A 20,734-nucleotide genomic window follows, 5' to 3' on the forward strand; every position below is an offset into this window, starting at 1 on the left:
AAGTAAAATGTAAGAGCAGCAATTAGTGAATAGTTTCCTCATAAATGTAAAAAGAAGTCTAGAGAAAAATCTGATAGCCTGTTACTCAGCTTCAAAAACAAAGTGGTTAATACCATTAAGATTCTGATAAATGCAGTCTTTTGTATCAATTTTTTAGAAAAGTGATCCTGTTTAAAGTTAGAAGTTACTAATAAATCAAGTTCAGACTTAGGAATAAACAATGAATACTCAAAATGTTACTGTTTTTGAATACCAGTCATCTAATACTGTAATGATATTGCCATACAAAAATGCAGATATGTATGCTTTAGGACAAATACTAAAGAAAAAAGTGTATACTGAATATAGCTTATAAGAGTTTCCTGTCATTAGGGAAAAAGAAGACTGAAACAGAATTCCTATGATAGGATAAGATGTTTACCCAGATCTAGAGAATAGAGACAAGCACGCCTTAAGATACACAATAGAAATGAATATTAGTCCACGCGGTGGCTCATGCCTGTAATCCCAGCACTTTGGCAGGCCGCGGCAGGCGGATCACTTGACGTCAGGAGTTTGAGACCAGCCTGGGCAACATGGTGAAACCCAGTCTCCACTAAAAATAGTAAAGTAAATTAGCTGGGCATAGTGGTGAGTGCCTGTAGTCCCAGCTACTTGGGAGGCTGAGGCAGGAGAATCGCTTGAGCCTGAGGGGAGGAAGGTGCAGTGAGCCAAGATTGCCTCACTACACCCAAGCCTGGGTGACAGAGTGAGACTCCATCTCAGGAAAAAAAAAAAAAAGAACGTTGGCCTTTGGGGTAATGTTTAAACTACCTGTGGCAAGGTGTACTCACCTGGCTGTAAGTGGATGAAAGACCACTATGTATCATGGAGGAGGAGACGCCAAATGTAAAGAAGTATTTTAAGGAAATAGAAGTGAGTAGCAGTCTTTGCCATTTCAATAAACCACCAAAAAACCTAAATGACAAGCAAGTAGTCACAGGGACCCTAGGGCTCGCCTGGTCACAACAGTGGAGTCCTTGGTACTCCACACCGCACCTCCACCCAACTCTGCTGTGGAGTGACAGGACATGATGCAGCCAGGATGGCAGAGCTGCCCCCCTACAACCAGCTGACGTGGCAGCTCTGGAACCAACTGAAGGTGCCACTGTGGTTGTGAATGCTAATAGTGGCAGCAGCAAGTGCCAGGCCAATTTAGGGAGAACTAATTTGGGGAAAGATGCTAGGAAGCCTGTGATAGTAAAGGCAGAACCATAAAGAGAAGCAGGCTCTGAACAGAGGCTACATCTTATGTGGAAGCAGTCTCCTTGTGTATGGAATGTGGGAGAAATGGTTACAAAGGAAAATAATGTTTATTAATAAGCAAATTATACAATTATGAAAAAGTAATGTGGTATATTTATTTGTAACCATGTGGAAATGTTGTTACTTTTTTTTTTTTGAGATGGAGTTTCTTTCTCGTTGCCCAGGCTGGAGTGCAATGGCGCGATCTGGGCTCACTGTAACCTCCGCCTCCCGGGTTCAAGCAATTCTCCTGCCTCAGCCTCCCAAGTAACTGGGATTACAGGCGCCTGCCACCACGCCTGGCTACTTTTTTTGTATTTTTAGTAGAGACGGGGTTTCGCCACGTTGCCCAGGCTGGTCTCAAACTCCTGACCTCAGGTGATGCACCGACCTCAGCCTCCCAAAGTGCTGGGATTACAGACGTGAGCACCGTGCCTGGTCTACCCTGGCTTTTATGAGAACTATCTTGTCAAAGGCAATAGCAAACTTTGACAGTAGTTATTTTGAACGAATGGAATAGGGAAAAGGGGTATGAAGCTTTGAAGACTTTTTATCTTTAGAGACTTCTGTATCGGTTGCATTTTTTATATTAAGTATGCATTATTTCTAGATCAAAAAACAATAAAGTACAGCTCCAATCTAATATCTTATGCCATGTTCCCATCTGCAGATAACAACACCCTCTGTTTCTTATTTTAGGAGAACAAGAATTACATGTGGTTTTCTGTGTCTTTTTTTTTTTAGAGGTGGGGTGTTGCTTTGTCTTGTGATCACAGCTCACGGCAGCCTCAGACTCGTGGGCACGAGCAATCCTCCCACTTCAGCCTCCCAAGTAGCTGGGACCACAGGTACATGCCACTGCACCTGGCCTGGCATTCTCTATCAAATACTTATTGAGCAGTTAAAATCTATATAGATCTTTGAGATACGATAATAAAATATTATAGCTTGTAATAATTTGTTCCATACCTGACCCAGAAGCGGTGTATTGCGCCTCAGAGTGGAGGAGGACTTGAAGGCATACGGAGTCTGGGAGTAGTATACCACGTAGGTAGGTTTGTACTGGTTTGGCTTTGTGTACTGAGTTCCCCAGGCGATTCGAATCCAGACTGCATTCTCCTCAGTTTCTCTGAAGCTGACTGTCACCTTATTTAAAAAAAAAAAAAAAAAAAAAAAAAAGCATAATTTCCTAATTAAAATTTCATTGTGGTATCAACTCCAGGTGCTTTTTAGGGGTGAACAATGATGTCCCAATGCTTGTGTATGTGGGTTGAGACCTGGCAGTCTTTTTAGGGGTGAACAATGATGTCCGTACACTTGTGTATGCAGGCTGAGACGTGGCAGTCTTTTAGGGGTGAACAATGATGTCCCTATGCTTGTGTATGTGGGCTGAGACGTGGCAGTCTTTTAGGGGTGAACAATGATGTGCCTATGCTCGTGTATGCAGGCTGAGGCCTGGCAGTCTTTTCTGCTTTTCATGAGTATTTTGGGAATCTTTGGGAAAACATTTTGTGATTTTTTTAAAAAACATCCTTTTTATTTCTTCTTTTTTCTTCTGAGACTAGGTCTTGCTCTGTTGCTCAGGCTGGAGTGCTGTGGCATGATCATAGCTCGCTCACTGCAGCCTCGACTTCCTGGGCTCAAGCGATCCCATCTTGCCTCCCTAGTAGCTGAGACCACAGGCATGTGCCATCATGCCTGGCTAATTTTTTTTAAAGTTTTTTTGTAGAGGTGATTGTTTTTTCAATAATTTCTTGGACTTGTCCTGAAAACTGTTCTTCCATCTCTAAGAGTTTATAAGGTAAGGCAGCCTTACAAATGAAATACTTGTTTTATAATGAAGCCTTCTTAGCATCTAACCCAGACCTAGCACACACTATAAAGTTTAACGGTAAGATTTCTATGTAATTAGGCTGGGTGTTGTGGCTCAAGCCATAATCGTAGCACTTTGGGAGCCTGAGGTACGAGGATCGCTTGAGCCCAGCAGTTTGAGACCAACCTGGGCAACACAGTGAAACTCAATATCTACCAAAAAAAAGAAAAGGCAGGCACAGTGGCATGTGCCTATAGTCCCAGCTAGTCAAGAGGCTGAGGTGGGAGGATGGCTTGAGCCTGGGAGGTCTAGGCTATAGTGAGCCGAGATCATGTCAGTGCATTCTAGCCTGGGCAACAGAGTGAGACCATGTCTCAAAAAAAAAAAAAAAAAAAAAAAGAAGAAAAAAGGAGATTTCTGTGTCATAATGGGCTTGAAAATATACTGTTCCTAATGCTCTTATGCATTTAGCTCAGAAGCTAAAAACTCCTCTAAAGGAATGTTATATGGCGAGACCAAAGGAAGTACTACCTTGTATCCATTTCATGAATAAAATACAGGCCTTTCCAAACTTTTAAATATGGTTGCCAATTGGTCTGGAATTTAATAGCCTGCTCCTGGATTATCAGCTCCCCTCTGATTCAGCTTCCCTTTAAAGCTTTGAGCCTAGAAAGTCGGGACTTGAGTGAGATGCACTTGGCTTGCCAAAGTCTCTGTTTCCTCCCTCTGAGATCTTGTTCTAGGAAAAGTGGGTGGTTACGGTGGCACTAGCAAATTCTGCCCATTCTTTACCAGCTTTTCCAAATTCCCTCAGTGCAGGAGACAATAAAGTTTCCCCAGTCCAGGGTATGGTGGCATAGAGCTGTCTGACTTTCCTGAGTGAGCAGCACAGAGCTTGGCCCCAATCACGCGCTCAGTGGGCCTCTACTGGCTCGAATGGAAGATCGTCTTATTCTGAACAGCTTCTTTGTTTCACATTACAAAAGCAAAAACATCTGTAAAATCAAGGGTGCTTCAGGTCTGCACTGACCATTACTGGAACTACTAGTTACATGTGGCTATTTAATGTAAAATCATTAAAGTTAAATAAGATTAAAAATTCAGGCTGGGTGCGGTGGCTCATGCCTGTAATTCCAGCACTTTGGGAGGCCGAGGCAGGGAGATCACCTGAGGTTAGGAGTTCAAGACCAGCCTGGCCAACATGGAGAAACTCCATGACTACCAAAAATACAAAAATTAGCTGGGTGTAGTGGTGCGCACCTGTAGTCCCAGCTACTGGAGAGGCTGAGGCAGAATAATTGCTTGAACCCAGGAGGCAGCTGCAGTGAGCCGAGATCTCGCCACTGTACTTCAGCCTGGGCAACAGAGTCTCTGTCTCAACAACAACAACAACAAAAAGATTAAAATTTCAGCTGCTCAGTCACATTAGCCTCAAGTGCTCAGCAGCTACATGTGGCTGAACTGAACAATGCCAGTACAGAGCATTTCCATCACTGCAGAGAGCTCTGCTGGACTGAGCTCCTCCAGAAAAAGCAGCCTCAGGCCCTGAATGGACAGGAGAGAGGAAAGGGAAGTTTTTATAATATTTACAGTGTGTTTTTGATATGGAGTAGAACAGTATGAACTATTACTAACTGAATTTCTTACAAATAAAAAAAAAAACTAAGATAGTAGCAAATTTTAAGTGCACAGATGTTATGACATTGAATTTTATGTAAAAGATGAATTTTATTCTTACATTTTTTAATGCTCTCTGAAGAATTTTCTTAAATGAATTTTTGAATTGTTTCATATCAAAAAGGTCAACATCTTCACCTGCCAAAGTGAAAAAAAATAAAGAAAAATCAAGAGAGCTACAATGTTTTCAGTAAATACATTTGCAAAGTACCATGAAACTAAGCATTTTGTATAATTCCAGAGTAATAATGATTAAATCAAACAAATGCTGCTAGTACTTCTGATATGGCACCAAGAAATATGTTTCTCATTTTCCATAAGTAAGTAATAAATAATCACCTCATTTTTAAAGAAATGAGGAACATACTGCTATTCTTTTTTCTTTTTTTGATATGGAGTCTTGCTCTGTCACCCAGGCTGGAGTGCAGTGGTGCGATCTCAGCTCGCTGTAACCTCTGCCTCATGAGTCCAAGCCAAACTATCAAATACAAATGTGCAATTGTAAACAGAAAATATTACCTGGTCCTTTACTCATCTGAAAAACATCCCAAACTTTCTGGTGCTGATGAAATTGCGTATCTGAGAGAGGGAAGAAAGGTTTACTATTAGCATATCATAGAACTTTGAACTAATATGCCTATAGATATTTCTATACTATAAAACTGGGGAAAACAGTAATTCATAAATTGGATTATACAGATTTGTGTTCAAAATATAAACTTTATATGGATTAAATTTACTTCATATAAATAAAGCAAATCATAATTACTCAATTCAACCGACTTAGATGATACAGTTCAGTTTTGGTATTTATTCTGTTAGCCCATTTATTCTATTTCCACATAAGCCTGCCCCACAGAATATCACATTAATCTGGCACGACAGGGAATGCTGTGCCCCACAGGACCCACATTTGAGCCAGCTGTTCCTCTGCCTGCAGCCTCTTTTCCTAGCTCCTTACACACCCCACGCCCCACCTCATTCTGCTCTCTACTCAGAGTAGTCCCCACCGTGATCACCCTACCCCAAACACTCTGCGTTAGTTCCCAGTTCCCGTTGGAGGACTCATCACTACCTGACGTCACATTATGTATGTATTATTATTATTATTTTTTGAGACAGAGTTTCACTCTTTGTTGCCCAGGCTGGAGTGCAATGGTGCAATCTCAGCTCACTGCAACCTCCGCCTCCCAGGTTCAAGTGATTCTCCTGCTTCAGCCTCCCGAGTAGCTGGGATGACACACGCCTGCCACAACACCCGGCTAATTTTTTGCATTTTTAGTACAGATGGGGTTTCACCATGTTGACCAGGCTGGTCTCAAACTCCTGACCTCAGGTGATCCACCCGCCTCGGCCTCCCAAAGTGCTGGGATTACAGGCATGAGCCACTGTGCCCGGCCACATTATTTATTTAGATGTTCATTTGTACACTGCCTGTCTTGCCAATTAGACTCTGATGGAAATGAGGGACCTGTTCACTGTTGTAGTCTTGGGTCTAAATTGTGTGGCATAAAGCAAGCACTCAGTATTTGTTTTGTTTTTCTAAGAGACAGGGTCTCACTAAGTTAACTGGGCTAGACTTGAATTCGTGGCTCAAGTGATCCTCCTGCCTCAGCCTCCCAGGTGTCCCACACCACAACGGGCTTCCGTATATGTTTGATGAACGAATGAATGACTAAGTATATGACAGAAAACACCTTTCAGGAGTTACACACTTGGAGTATCTTGGAGTAGAAATGATCTAGGAAGTTAGCAAGTTCAACCATATCCCTTCATCCTTCTGGCTTAAAACTCTCTCTGCCCTGACCTGTCTGTGTCTCTGGACCTCAGACCAGGTTTTCTTTTCTTTTTCTTTCTTTCTTTTTTTTTTTTGAGACAGAGTCTCCTGGTGTCGCCAGGCTGGAGTGCAGTGGTGCGATCTTGGCTCACTGCAACCTCTTGTCTCCTGGGTTCAAGCGATTCTCCTGCCTCAGCCTCCCGAGTAGCAGATTACAGGCACCTGCCACCATGCCTGGCTAATTTTTTGTATTTTTAGTAGAGATGGGGTTTCACCATAGTGGCCAGGCTGGTCTCCAACTTCTGACCTCAGGTGATCCACCTGCCTTGGTCTCCTAAAGTGCTGGTGTGAGCCACTGTGTCTAGCCAGGTGCTTAATGAATTTTTGAATGAATGCATGAGAAATGGGAATGGTGTGGATCCACTTTTTATGCCTGAGAGAATCCAACCACTGAAAATGAGATAAACTAAATCAGAGGCAGATGCTCTAAATTCAGCAATAGCATGAATTGGAGCATGCCATGAGTTGGAGCAAAGTATTACTAAAGATAATTTCTGTTACACTTACAGAAAACAGCTAATACATAATGATTGCAGTTAGTTAATACCAGGCTCTAAGTATTTAACTTGTACTCTTATTTAATTCTCACCATAACCTTGTGTGATATTATCACTATTATACAGATGGGTCAAATGATAATACCAGAGATGATGGTATGCCACAGAGATGTTAACCAACTTCCTACAGGGCTCACAGGGAGGCAGTAATGGAGCCATGAAATGAACCCAAGAAATCTGGCCCCAGGGCCTGTGTTCTCAGCCCCTACATTATGCTGCCTTCTGATTAAAAAAACAGACATCTTGAAAAAGTACAGACAGGCAAGCTAAACAAAAATCAATGAAATGGAAGGGAGGAGAGGTGAGAAGCTACACTGTAATCGGAACACATTTTCAGAAAGTTATTTTCAAATCCTATAGTAATAGTACAGATTCTTCTTGACTTATGATGGGGCTATGCCTGATAAATCCACCTTGAGGTGAAAATAATTCACCTAACCTTTATATCTTAGCTTAGCCTAGCCTACTTTATGTGTGCTCAGAGCACTTATAGCCTACAGTTGAGCAAAATCATCCAAGAGTCTTCTATCATAAACTGTTGCATACTTCATGTAATTTACTAAATACTGTATGAAAGTGAGAAAACAATGGTCATATGGGAACTCAAAGTATGGTTTCTGTTGAATGTCTGCTGCTTTCATACTGGTTGAAAAATTTTAAGTTGAGCTGTTGTAAGTTGGCAACCTGAGTAATACAAAGCCTAACATTTACTTTATGCTAGTTACCATGCTAACAGCTTCTCAGGCTCTACCTCATTTAATCCTAACAAGAATCTTGTGAAGTAGATACTGTACTATTATCTCTGCTTGAAGTCTGAGGCTCAGAAAGGTGATGCAACTTGTCAAACAACATATGGTTGAGTGACATACTGGGATTTGAAACAAGGTCTCCTCGACTCTAGAATCTGAGGCCTTATATACAAAATTGCTTCTGGGACAAGTACAGCGGTTCACCCCTATAATCCCAGCACTTTGGGAGGCTGAGGAAGGAGGAACACTTGAGCCCAGGAGCTGGAGACCAGCCTGGGCAACATGGCAAAACCTCGTGGCAAAAAATACAAAAAATTAGCCATACATAGTGGTGCACTCCTATAGCCCCAGCTACTTGGGAGGCTGAGGTTGGAGGATTACTTGAATCCAGGAGGCAGAGGTCGCGGTGAGCTGAGATGACGTTAAAGCACTCCAGCCTGGGCGACAAAATTGCCTCTGATGAAACTGATCAGTTAAGTGTAAATGCCAATCACTAAAACTTACAAATGATGTCTAACAGGGCAGCGTCATTCAGACTTGCACGCTTTTCCTAAAAGAGAAAACAAATTATTTAGTAACCGTGGTGATAGATTTGGTTCTATCCCATTTAAAACACATTTTAGGATTGGTTAGAACAGACTATTTGTACGTTCTCAGCACTTTACTGACAAACTGTCTCCAATCTGTTCTCCTGTTAACCAATGGACATTCTGACTGATTCATGTCTTAGTCCAGGCATTCACAACCTTCTCTCACAATTTATTCCTCATTCATCACTGTTAACTTCTTGAGTTTTACAAAATTAACTTTATTGAAGTATAATTATCATGCATTAAACTGTTTAAATATATATTTTAAATATATTTAAAGTATACAATTTGATACATTTTGACTTACGAATATACACACAAAACCATTACCACAATCAAGGCAGTGACAATATCCACCAGCGCTGCCTCCCAAATTTTCTCGTGTCTCTTTTTTTTTTTTGAGACAGAGTCTTGCTCTATTGCCCAGGCAGGAGTACAAAGGTGCACTCTTAGCTCACTGCAACCTTTGTCTCCCAGGTTCAAGTGATGCTCCTGCCTCAGCCTCCTGAGGAGTTGGGACTACAGGCGTGTGCCACCATGCCCAGCTAATTTTTGTATCTTTAGTAGAGAAGGGGGTTCTCCATGTTGGCCAGCTGGTCTCCTAACCCCAAATGATCTGCCTGCCTTGGCCTTCCAAAGTGCTGGGATTCCAGGCAGGAGCCACTGAGTCCAATCTTGTGTCCCTTTCTTATCACTGCCCACTTCCTTCCACTCTTCTTGGTTCCCATGTCTCTACCTCCCAAGCCTTAGTCCTAAGGCAAATGCTGATCTGCTTTCTGTCATTACAGATTTGTTTACATTTTCTAGAGGTTTTTATGAATGTTAACATAAGTATGTACTCATTTTTTGGTCTGGCTTTTACTCAGCACAATTATTTTCATATCCATCCATATGTTAGCATCTATGAATACTTCATTCCTTTTTATTGCTGAGTATATCCACTGTATGGATACATCACAATCTGTTCATCTGTTTACCTGCTGATGGACATTTGGGTTGTTTCCAGTTTGTGGCTTTTATGAATAATGTTGCTGTGAACATTAGTACACACATCTTTATGTGAACGTGTTTTGTTTTTAAAACAATGCTACAATGCATCTTGATTTATATAACTAAATATTTATCAATTATAATATTTATACATACCTCATTTTTTATTATTTTCTCATCATAAATTTCTGTAAGTAGAATCCTAGGTCAAAAAGTGTATTTATTTAAAAGTGAAGGAGGCCAGGCATGGTGGCTCACACCTGTAATCCGAGCACTTTGGAAGGCCAAGGTGAGCGGATCACCTGAGGTCAGGAGTTCGACACCAACCTGACCAAGATGGCAAAACCTCGTCTCTACTGAAAATACAAAAATTAGCCAGTGTGGTGGTGCGTGCCTGTAGTCCCAGCTACTCAGGAGGCTGAGGCACTAGAATCGCTAGAACCTGGGAGGCAGAGGTTGCAGTAAGCTGAGATTGTGCCATTGCACTCTGGCCTGGATGACAGAGTAAGACTGTCTCAAAAATAAACAAACAAATAAATAAATAGAAGTGAAGGGGGGATGGGTATATTGGAATAAGAAAATTATTTGAACTATATTTGCAACTAAAACATTTTAAAACAATAAGCAATTAAGTCGATAAACACACATGAAAGACAGAGTCTCTTTCCTTACAACTCTGCCAATACATTTGGGTGTTGTTGTCTTTTCATCCTTGATAATTTGATAGGTTTAAAAAAATACTGCAAAAAACACTGCTTGTTATTTTAATTTGTACTGTTTTTTCTTCTCCTATGATATTTACTTTTTCCATCTTATTGATTTGTAAGCATTCTTTTAAGATGAAAAGGTCAATTAAAAATTAGGTTTTTTTCCACTGCAGCTGTATATAGACCTCATCACTTCACTAATAGTTTAGCAGCTACCTTACATCTCTTTTGGGGTAAGGAATAGAAGAAAGAAAAACCCAAAGGGGTATCACTCTGTTCAAGACTCATCATTTCTAACACTGTTACCTCACACAGATGGATCAAGTGCTGAACTACAGATTCCTTTCTCTGCCGGAAATTTACAGTCTGCAGTTGATTTTCAGACAAAAAATCCCAGGCCTTCAGGATTGTTGTCAGTTCATTCAGGGGGATTTTCAAGATGGTCCTCTTGATGAACTCAGCAACGGTCTCATCCATCTCTTTGGCGCTTTTACAAAACAAAAACAGCACAACAAAGTATTAACCAAATACAATACTTGTCTGTTTTTATTTACACATACACACACACGTATGAAAAATAGAGACAGGGTCTCACTACATTGCCCAGGTTGGTCTTGAACTCTTAGGCTTAAGCAATCCACCCACCTCAACCTGCCAAAGTGCTGAGATTACAGGCATCAGCCACCGCGCATGGCCATCAGCATATTTAGCTAGGATTTTGATTTGTAGGTCAAACACCTAAATGTTTACACTTTTTCAGCTATCCTGCAGTGTTTTAGCATAAGCATTTAATTATTTTCTCCTTAATGTATATTTAAATGTTTTAGAGTTTAAAAATTAGTGCGCTCTCTCCTTTACTCTTATTTTGATGTTTTGATGACGATGATACATAAATCATTCATTCATTCACTGATTCATATAACCCCTTACTGAGGACCTGTGCATGCCAGGCACTTTTCTAGGCACTGGGGATAGATATGTCTTTGGCCAAAAAGACAAACATCTGTTCCAGTATGGTGCATCCATTCTAGTGGGGAGAGAGAAACAGCAGAGGAATCACAAACTATGTTAAAAGTGAGGAGTGCTGGAGAAAATGGAATAATTTTGGCAGGCTGAGTTGAGGGTAGGAGTGCTGGAGAGAGTAGGCCTCATCGAGACTATGACTTTGGGGCAATCCTTGCAGGAGAAGGAGTCATGTGGTGGAAGAGCTTTCCAGGCAGAAGGAACAGCATGTGCAACAGTCCCGAGGCAAGAGCCTGCTTAGGGCCTTCAAGGAACAGGGAAAGGTGGCCTCCAGTGAGGGCACAGCAGAGACAGGAAGGAGGCATAGAGAAGGAGGTGAGGTCAGTGATCATGGAGGGCCCTGAAAGCCACTGCAGGGATCACTGCTTTTTTCACTCTGCAAGGTGCTGAGCACAGCCAGGACATGCTCTTGTTTAGCTTTTCTGCCAGGATCAATCTGGCTACTGTACTGAGAACACACTGTAAGGAGGCGAGGGCAGAGGTTGGAGGTTAGTGAGGCAGGGGAAGAGGTCAGATTCTGGATACACTTTTAAGAGGGAACTCACGGGGTTTCTAGATGGATTACATGTGGGGTGTTAGATCAAGAAAAGAACCAAAGATGAAACCAAGGTTTTTACCAGGGAACTAAAAGACAAAGTTACTATTAGCTGAGATGGTCAAGACTGCGACAGGGAAAGAAGAAAGCTCAGGAATTCTGGAAATCTATTCTCAATCTGTTAATATTAAGATAAAGATGAGAGTCCAAAGGAGATACTGAAAAAGCAGTTGGATCTGTGAGTCCACAGGACATGCTAAGAGCTAGCGGTGCAGTGGATTGCTGTCTCTCAGTCCTTTTATGCACTGCCTGTGAACAAAGAGCTCTTTCCTCCCTCACTTCTCCTGCCCATGCCTGAAGGTGAGATTCCTCAACTGTCTATAAGGTCCTGAGCCCCAAATCCAGTGTGGCTCCCTCATCAATAGGCAAGGGATATAATCTCCAGAGGAATGACCTAGCGGCTGAAGGAATAAGGAAGGAAGATTCTGAGCTCTTTTATTATTTTCCTCTGGGCAGAAGTTGTGAGCCAATGTTGACAGCTGATCTCACCTCTGCTACTTTATTTGGGGACACCGGTGAGCATCTCTCTCTCTCTTCAAATACAGAACAAAAAAGCAAACAGACATTGATATTTATTTATTTTTTTCATTCGAGATAAGAGTCTCACTGTGTCACCCAGGCTGGAGTGCAGTGGTGCGACCTCAGCTCACTGCAACCTCCCCAGCCTGGTTCAAGTGATTCTCCTGCCTCAGCCTCCCAAGTAGCTGGGACTACAGGCGTGCACCACCACACCTGGCTAATTTTTGTGTCTTTAGTAGAGACAGGGTTTCACCATGTTGCCCAGGCTGGTCTCAAACTCCTGACCTCAAGTGATCCACCCGCCTCGGCCTCCCAAAGTGCTGGGATTAAGGTGTGAGCCAACGCGCGGTCTGCAAACATGATTTTTAAACAATGCAGGGTACAACCTGCATACTTTAATGTCCCTTAACAGTGTATCTTCTAGGAAGGCACACACAGACCTTGAGTGTCTGTGTTTAAGACACAAGCCTGTAGTCTTATCTGTTTCCTTTACAACTTTGGGAATTCCAGGGACAAAGAAGTATCTTCCTACAAGAGTCCTGGCTGTGACTTATTTGTTGAAAACTGAAAAATTATCCTTGTCTACTTCTGAAAAGAAATATAGTTAACTGTATTTAAAAATATACTGAAAATGATAGTAAAACAAAGATAAAAGAGGAAGGATTAGGAGTTGTTTAGAAAGAGAAAAATAACTGAATTAAGGCCGTAGGAACAGACTCAGGATCATGAAACAGGAGTCGGATTTGTTTCTTTGTGTAGTTACTGGACCATCTAAAGCCTTCACCATGGTCTACAAGGCCCCGTGTTGCGTGACCCCTGCTTCCCTCTCCTTGATTTTCTGAGCTCCAGCTACACTAGTCTCTTAGTTAAATAATCTCTTTGGAAAAGGACCATTGTGCCTGCAGTTACGACTGCCTAGAAGGGTCTTCCTGCACATGTTCTCTCCAGTGACTTCTTGTCATTCAGGTGTTAGCTTAAATGGTTTCTCCTCAGACTTATCCTGACCACACAACCAAAAGTTACTTCCCCACTCTCCACTGCTAATTTTTTTTTTCCTTTTTTTTAGAGGCAGTCTTGCTTGGTCGCCCACACTGGAGTGCAGTGGCGTGATTTCTGCTCACTACAGCCTCTGCCTCGCAGGTTCAAATGATTCTCCTGCCTCAGCCTCCTGAGTATCTGGGATTACAGGTGTGCACCATGACACCCAACTAATTTTTCTATTTTTAGTAAAGATGGGGTTTCACCATGTTGGTCAGGCTGGTCTTGAACTCCCAATCTCAAGTGATCCTCCTGCCTCGGCCTCCCAAAGTGCTGGGAGTACAGGCGTGAGCTAGTGCGCCAGGCCATCCACTGCTAATTGTCTTTACCGAACTATCTGAAATTATCTTTTTAAATTTTCTTGTTTCTAAAATTGAGCTCCAGGACAGGACGATGTTTTTATTCACAGCTATACTCCTAGACCAGAAAGGCGTCACTATAGCCAAGAACAGTCTACAGCGTCCTTGAAAAATACTTGTGGAATGAATGCCTGAGGAGACAACCTGGGCGAACTGGGATTCAACAGTCAGTGAAACATCAAATCAACACCTCTCCCATTAAGAACACGGGCGAGGGGCCAGGAGCGCGCCCGGCACCGTGCATCACTTGAGATCAGGCGTTCGAGACCACTCAGGCCAACATGGTGAAACTCCGTCTCCACTAGAAATACAAAAAGCAGCCGGATGTCGTGACGCACACCTGTAGTCCCAGCTACTCGGGAGGCTGAGGCAGGAGAACCGCTTGAATCCGGGAGGAGGAGGTTGCAGTGAGCCAAAAACGCGCCACTGCCCTCCAGCATGGGCGACATAGCAAGACTCGTCTCAAAACAACAACAACAACAAAAAACCACCAAAAAAACCAAAACACACACAGGCGAGGCGAGGCTGTTAAAATTGATTCCTGGGCCCTAGCAAATTAAACTGAGAGAAGGGCGCACGGAAGGCTTGAGATTTAGCATCTTTTAAAGAGTACGTCAGATGATTAATTCCGGGTAAAGTTTGCAGAACGCCAGTCTAAAGAAATTTGGTAGAGCGCACTCAATCTCACCAATTAAGATGGAAATCCCTTTAGTAAAAGTTTACCCCGTGACCATTTTTAAACTTTCCTTTTTTTGTTGTTTTTCAGACAGAGTCTCGCTGTGTCGCCCAGGCTGGAGTGCAGTGGCGCTATCTCAGCTCACTGCAACCTCCGCCTCCTGGGTTCACGCGCTTCTCCTGCCTCAGCCTCCCAAATAGCTGGGATTGCAGGCACCTGATACCACGTCCGGCTAATTTTCCTATTTCTAGTAGAGACGGGGGTTTCACCATGTTGGCCAGGTTGGTCTCGAACTCCTGACCTCGTGATCCACCCGCCTCGGCCTCCCAAAGTGCTGGGATTACAGGCGTAAACTACCGCGCCCGGCCCCATTTTTAAACTTTCTTTGTACTTCCTAGCGCTTTAGTGCCTGGCATACAGTAGATACTCAAGGTCTGCGGAACGCATGATCAAAAAGATCCATTTTAAGTAACGTTCCCGTAGCCACACACCTCTGCAGAGCTCCAACAGGCAGCGCGAGGAGCAACGCAAGAGGCTACACGGACGAAAAACGACGGAAGCCGAGGTGACAGAAACGCAAAACCCCAATTCTGGGCCAGGAAGCAACCCCAGGCTCGGAGAGCGGAGCCCCTGGTCACATGACCACACGGCCCGCCTCTGACGCAGTCGCGTGCCTACGTACGGCTCGACCCGCCCCACCGCGGGCGAGGTGACGTCACGTCCGGCACAGCGTCACCGCCCCCTCACCTCGGCCCGAACCGTAGTTCCCCGCCCCGAGCCCGAGACCCAGCGCCAATCTTAAGCCTCATAACGTGCGACAATTAAGAAAAAGCCGCTCCCCGAGGCCTGGGGTCTGGCGTCCTCAAGGCCCCACACCCTCCCGGGCCCGATCCAGTGCCGCCCGGGGCTCTCTTACCGGCCGACATCTCCTTCAGTCTCCCTCTGAGGCAGCTGTTCCCGCCCGCCGCGCCTTCAAAGCCACCAATTGCAGTTCCCGCCGCCTCCAAGCCCCGCCCAGCGGAGCGCAAGCAACAGTCTTGGGCACAGGGGATTGCACGGGGGAGCGACTGAAGCGAAGGTCGCCGAGCCCCCACGCCGCTGTTCTTACAAGTGTACAGCCTTGCACCACTAGTGGATTTACACATAGGCTCCGTTAGCGTCTGGCTTGTGTGCTCGGCTTGTGACTTAGACCCTGTCGTGCCTCAGTGGACTCACTGTGCCTCCCCCCACGACGGACGGAAATGGGCCCGTCCAGGCCAGGCGGTGCATGCGCCTCGGGGCCCGCGGGCAGCGGGGGCGGGGAGCCCGGACCGCCCTGGAGCGGTGGAGGGCGTCAGTGGCCTTCGGTGTCTGGCAGGCGGTTCAGCTCTCGGCTCCCCTGCAGCCGGCCTTCGGGTCGGGCGTCTCCCTTGGTGACTGCCGCTTTAGTTCTCCCGGTGTGGCCGCGAGTCCGGTGAGTCTTGGGAGTCCGGGCCGTTCCGAGCGCTGTCCGTTGTCCGTCCTTAGGTCGCCTGACAGCGCGTCCCGCCGAGCCCGGTCCTGCTGCCGGTCGGCCCCAGGAGATGGGGACCCGGAAGACCCGACTGCCGCAGGCCCATAGCCGGGCTGCTGCGATGGGGAGGCTGCGAGTGAGATGGCTGGGCGCTAGCTGGAACACGCTGGTGGCTGGGAGCGGCCTTGGGCGTCGCTCGGGGTTGGAATCCGCCCGCCACTCACTGGCTGGTGACTTTGGGCGCGCTCCTTCCCTCCCGGAGACGGGGCTTCCTCGCCTGTAAAATGGGCCTTGAGGAATGGAGCCCTCAACACAGGGTTTGACACGATGAGCGCCCAATAAAGTGTTGTTATTTATCTAGCAATTGAGAATTTGCAGGTAGAAAACGGGCGCCGTTCAAACACGTCTCAGCTGCAGTGCCCTGTGCCGGTCAGTACACTTTACTCTTTTTTCCCCTTTAGTACCTTTTTTTTTTTTTCCTCCAGGAAAGTAATACGCTCACCTTTCTTTTCTTGGGTTTAAAGATCAGGCGTTTTATGTAGAGTCTTAAATAGTTTTGGAAGTCTTCATTGAAAACCTTAAAGGCATGGAAGTTTTCGATGTCAAAGGAATTGTGTTGTGATGCCATTCGTATCTCCTCTCCTGTATATGCATGCCTTTTGCACTTGTTTAGTTTATTTAAAATGAGTTTCTTTTTCATCCTTTTCCTGCTGCGTTGAGGCCCGAACTAGTTGTCAATTTCTGACATGTAGCGAACATGGATTGGGCATTTACCACGTGCATTTGCAAGAATACTCCCTCACGAGCCTGTGCGTTCCTTGAGATGTATGAACGAGTATTTTTCTCTGAAATTCACATGATTTTGGCAGAGTGTTCGGCACCTTGTAAGCCCTGGTAATGTTTATTCAGGGAAAGCTGCGAGGTCGCATTCACTGAGAAACTCTTTGGTGGAAGTCAGAGTAGTTAAGCCCTTCTCCCCAGGCAGCCCCCGGGGTCCGTCTCAGAAGCAGCCTGGCATGGGGTCTACAGTACTAGCGCCAGTCACGTTCTTGGTGGTATCGGTTTAGAATTGGTCCTGTGAGAAGTCGATGTGATAAGTGGAAGTGGGCAGGGGAGGCAGTCCCTGTCTGCCTGCTACCTCTGCTGCAGTGTGGCTCATAGTTTGAAAAGTTGAAAAATAATTATTTAACTGATACCAGGGCCGAAATGTAGGCTTTAAAAATGTTTAATGTTATTTATTTTTATATATTTTTATTTTTTAAATTTTATTTTGTGATGGCGTCTTGCTCTGTCGCCCAGGCTGGAGTGCAGTGGCGCGATCTCGGCTCACTGCAACCCCCACCTCCCAGGTTCAAGTGATTCTCGTGCCTCAGCCTCCCGAGTAGCTAGGGTTACAGGCCACGCCCGGCTAATTTTTGTATTTTTAGTGGAGACGGGGATTCACCCATGTTGGCCCGGCTGGTCCTGACCTCAAGTGAGCTGCCCACCTCGGCCTCCCAAAGTGCTGGGATTACAGGCGTGAGCCACCGCGCCCAGCCTAAAAAAATGTATTTTAGAAAGCAGAGTGTTTACAGTTTTTTTCTGGAGAACAGATTCTTCAGACCCTGAACAACAGACTTTTCTGGCCTTGTTTTTTGCATGTTTTGCAAGAACATTAGAAATTACAACTGTAGTGTAAATTTCCTGGGCAGCCGCACAGTAGGAAAATCTTTCTGAAGAAAAGCCAACTGGCATTAAAATACAGGGTTCTTCCTTGTGATTATAGATTTGCTGAAGTGAGTTACTAGAATACTTACCCGTTTTCTTTATACTGGAGTTAATACAGCGCTCTTGATTTATTTTCTAAAATTGTGCCACCTGGTGGTTGAACTCTGTCTTAGACTGCTCTTGAGGAAAATATGTACCTCAGAGTTGGTAGACTAAGGTTGAAGGAGTAAAATAAAGCTATAATTTTTTATATCTTCACTAAGAGTACCCTACCGCTTCTACCCTCTCAGCTTACTCTCCAGGAAAAGTTAAAATTGCCCTGATGGGCCCCTTAGCTAGCTATCAAACTACATTTGACAGCTGAAAATTTTAAGGGATTTCAGTGGACTCTTTGGTATTGTGTGCATACACGCAGTGGATGGGGCTGGATTGAGGAGGGAGGTGGTGAAATTGTGACAAATTTACCCTTTTGATGTTTTCTCAAATGCCAGTGTAAAGATGAGACTAACAAACTCTTTGGTGGAAGTCAGAGTAGTTAAGCCTTTCTCCCCAGGCAGCCCCTGGGGTCACACCCAGGAGCAGCCTGGCGTGGGGTCTGCACTGGAATTAAATATTATTACTCTATTCAAATAATAACAGTTTGAATGGAATTTATCCCTCTCTCTCTGTTTCACTGGAAACATCCAAGAACGAGGTCTTATGTTCCTTTCACTCTCGTTTCCATCATGCTGATGTTCGTTCGTAATTATTATTTTTTGAGATGGAGTCTCACTCTGTCGCCCAGGCTGGAGTGAAGGTGGTGCCATCTCGGCTCACTGCAACCTCTGCCTTCAGGGCTCAAGCGATTCCCCTGCCTCAGCCTCTCAAGTAGCTGGGGTTACAGGACCCCACCACCACACCCAGCAAATTTTTGTATTTTTAGTGGAGACTGGGTTTCACCATGTTGGCCAGGCTGGTCTCGAACTCCTGACCTCAAGTGATTTGGCCTCCCAAAGTTCTGAGATTACAGGCGTGAGCCACTGCTTCCAGCTTCACATAAGTTATTTTAAACCCATGCCATCACTGAGATATAGGTCAAGAGCAAATTCCATTTTATGGAAGAGAGACTCAGGTCTCAGATTAGTAACCAAAATGACATAACTTGTGAGTAGCTGACTAATGACAAATAGAATACTCTTCTCTTTTTGTGTATGTCTTGACAGACTCACTATTTCCACCCTTACAAAATAATTTTATGTTGACTGCTGTGGAACTTGGGCCTAGAATGACTACCTGTTGAACTTGTAGTCAGTTAGAAGCTCTTTGGGAATAGTTTTTTCCATTTGAATTTATTTCATTCACAAACTGCTGTGAAGACATGTCTTTCCTATTTTGAACATGGATTAAAAAATCTGTCATGGTTAGAGATTATGTTGGGTTGTATGTAACTTTGTAGCTAACTGCTGTGTGACCTGGGGCTTAGTTTCTCTATGAAAATGTGGGCAGTGCGTATTTTGACCTGTAAAAAGACAATTTCTCATGGTTCATCTGAATTTAAAAGGCTACCTGTTTCATAGGGTTGTTGCATTACAAGACTTGTGCTTAGCAAGTGGCAAGTGTTCAACAAATTATTTTCTAAACTAATAATGATACCTTCTTATGAGTTTGAAGAAATTTTAAGAATAAGAGTATGGAATACATATTTAGCTTTTCTTTAGTTTGTAAAATGTATTTTGAGTTAAATTGTGTTACTAGAATAGTCTTTTAAAGGTGAGTACTGGAAGACATCAGCACTTAATTCCATGTGTTCTGAGAGAACATTGCCATTGTTTTACAGTTGTACCTTATGTATTACACCCCAGAATACAGCAGTACATCTGTGTATGCACCAACATTTAGGTAAAGCCAAGTGACACAAAGTGGATGGAAGGGAGCATAGGTGACGGGTATATAGAAGGCAGGGGGAGGAAGAGCCTATCCAGCTAAAAATATATGGTAGAAGAAAGAAAGGAGTGACGGGGAAAGCAAGGAATCTGTTGGATAAGGGATAAGGTGACTGTTCAGAGCTTTAGGTTAAGTAGTACTTTCTTACCAAGAATAGGAAAAGGAAATGAAATTAAATCATTTTATTCTTTGACATAGTCATCTAAGCTAAGAAAGCAGAAGAGCCTCGTAAATATATACAATTATTATTTGTCAATTAAAAGTAAAACTAAATAATGAGAATTAGAAGGGAAGACGTTTTACTGGTACACCACCGAGATCAACAATAGCATACATATTTGAGGTAAACTTGTTATAGAGGGAGGAAAATATATACCATTTTATGTGCTTAGGCTTATATACATCTTTGCATCTATTAATATTAGTCAGTGTCTTCTCAGGTATTTGTCAATTAAAGAAGTCATTTTGGTACATCATAAGCTTGTTTCTGAATTGTAAAGGCACATATTTGAGTGCCGGTTGATAGAAAAGTGCAAAAATATTTTGTCAAATACATTTAGAAAATGTTAGAGACATTTTCTAGTGATTAAACCAATGCTTGTTTTCTGTTGTTGTTGTTTTTGAGATGGAGTCTTGCTCTGTTACCCAGGCTGGAGTTCAGTGGTGCCATCTTGGCTCACTGCAACCTTGCCTCCCAGGTTCAAGCGATTCTCCTGCCTCAGCCTCCCAAGTAGCTGGGGTTACAGGCGCCTGCCACCATGCCGGGCTAATTTTTTAAATTTTTAGTAGAGATGGGGTTTCGGCATGTTGGCCCGGTTGGTCTTGAAGTCCTGACTTCAGGTGATCCACCTGCCTCAGCCTCCCAAAGTGCTGAGATTACAGGTGTGAGCCACCGCACCTGGCCTATACCAGTGTGTTTCCTTTAGGAAAAAATAAAGCAGAAACCAGGTAACTAACACTTCACATAATGTAGGTGCATAATATTGGTATGATATTAGATGGCTTAAATTGCTGAACTGTATGAAACTTAATTTTTCTAAGGCAAAAAATAGATGTCATTGGAAGGATCTTGGGGTCAGTGGCAGGCAAACAATTTGAACTTGGCTGCATTTTTTCCGTTGCAAATAAATACTTAGCTGGGTGCAATGGCTTTATTTGTGGTCTTCAACTGTGTGTGTGTGTTTAGTAGTTACTGAAT

At 43.8% G+C, this 20,734-nt stretch overlaps 2 protein-coding genes across 5 annotated transcripts in view; one reads left to right on the forward strand and one right to left on the reverse strand.

Moving 5' to 3' along the window:
• CENPN (centromere protein N) overlaps nt 1-16,104 on the reverse strand; it is a 29,427-nt gene extending 13,323 nt beyond the window's left edge. For 2 of the 4 annotated variants that reach the window (XM_011990080.1, XM_011990083.1), the window contains exons 1-6: nt 15,331-16,104; nt 10,511-10,691; nt 8,422-8,467; nt 5,294-5,353; nt 4,836-4,912; nt 2,254-2,430 (exon numbers count right to left, since the gene is read on the reverse strand). In XM_011990080.1, coding sequence (XP_011845470.1) covers nt 2,254-2,430; nt 4,836-4,912; nt 5,294-5,353; nt 8,422-8,467; nt 10,511-10,681 — 531 coding nt within the window. In that variant the 5' untranslated portion in view covers nt 10,682-10,691; nt 15,331-16,104. Of the gene's footprint in view, nt 1-2,253; nt 2,431-4,835; nt 4,913-5,293; nt 5,354-8,421; nt 8,468-10,510; nt 10,692-15,161 lie in introns of all 4 variants that reach the window. The other 2 variants (XM_011990081.1, XM_011990084.1) reach the window with 2 other exon arrangements.
• Nucleotides 15,701-20,734, forward strand: part of CMC2 (C-x(9)-C motif containing 2) — a 32,480-nt gene continuing 27,446 nt past the window's right edge. The window contains exon 1 of the mRNA XM_011990078.1: nt 15,701-15,867. The gene's annotated coding sequence lies outside the window, so the exon portion shown is untranslated. The remainder of the gene's footprint in view (nt 15,868-20,734) is intronic.

The sequence above is a fragment of the Mandrillus leucophaeus genome, unplaced genomic scaffold (genome assembly GCF_000951045.1).
Source record: "Mandrillus leucophaeus isolate KB7577 unplaced genomic scaffold, Mleu.le_1.0 Scaffold37, whole genome shotgun sequence".
Taxonomy (NCBI): domain Eukaryota; kingdom Metazoa; phylum Chordata; class Mammalia; order Primates; family Cercopithecidae; genus Mandrillus; species Mandrillus leucophaeus.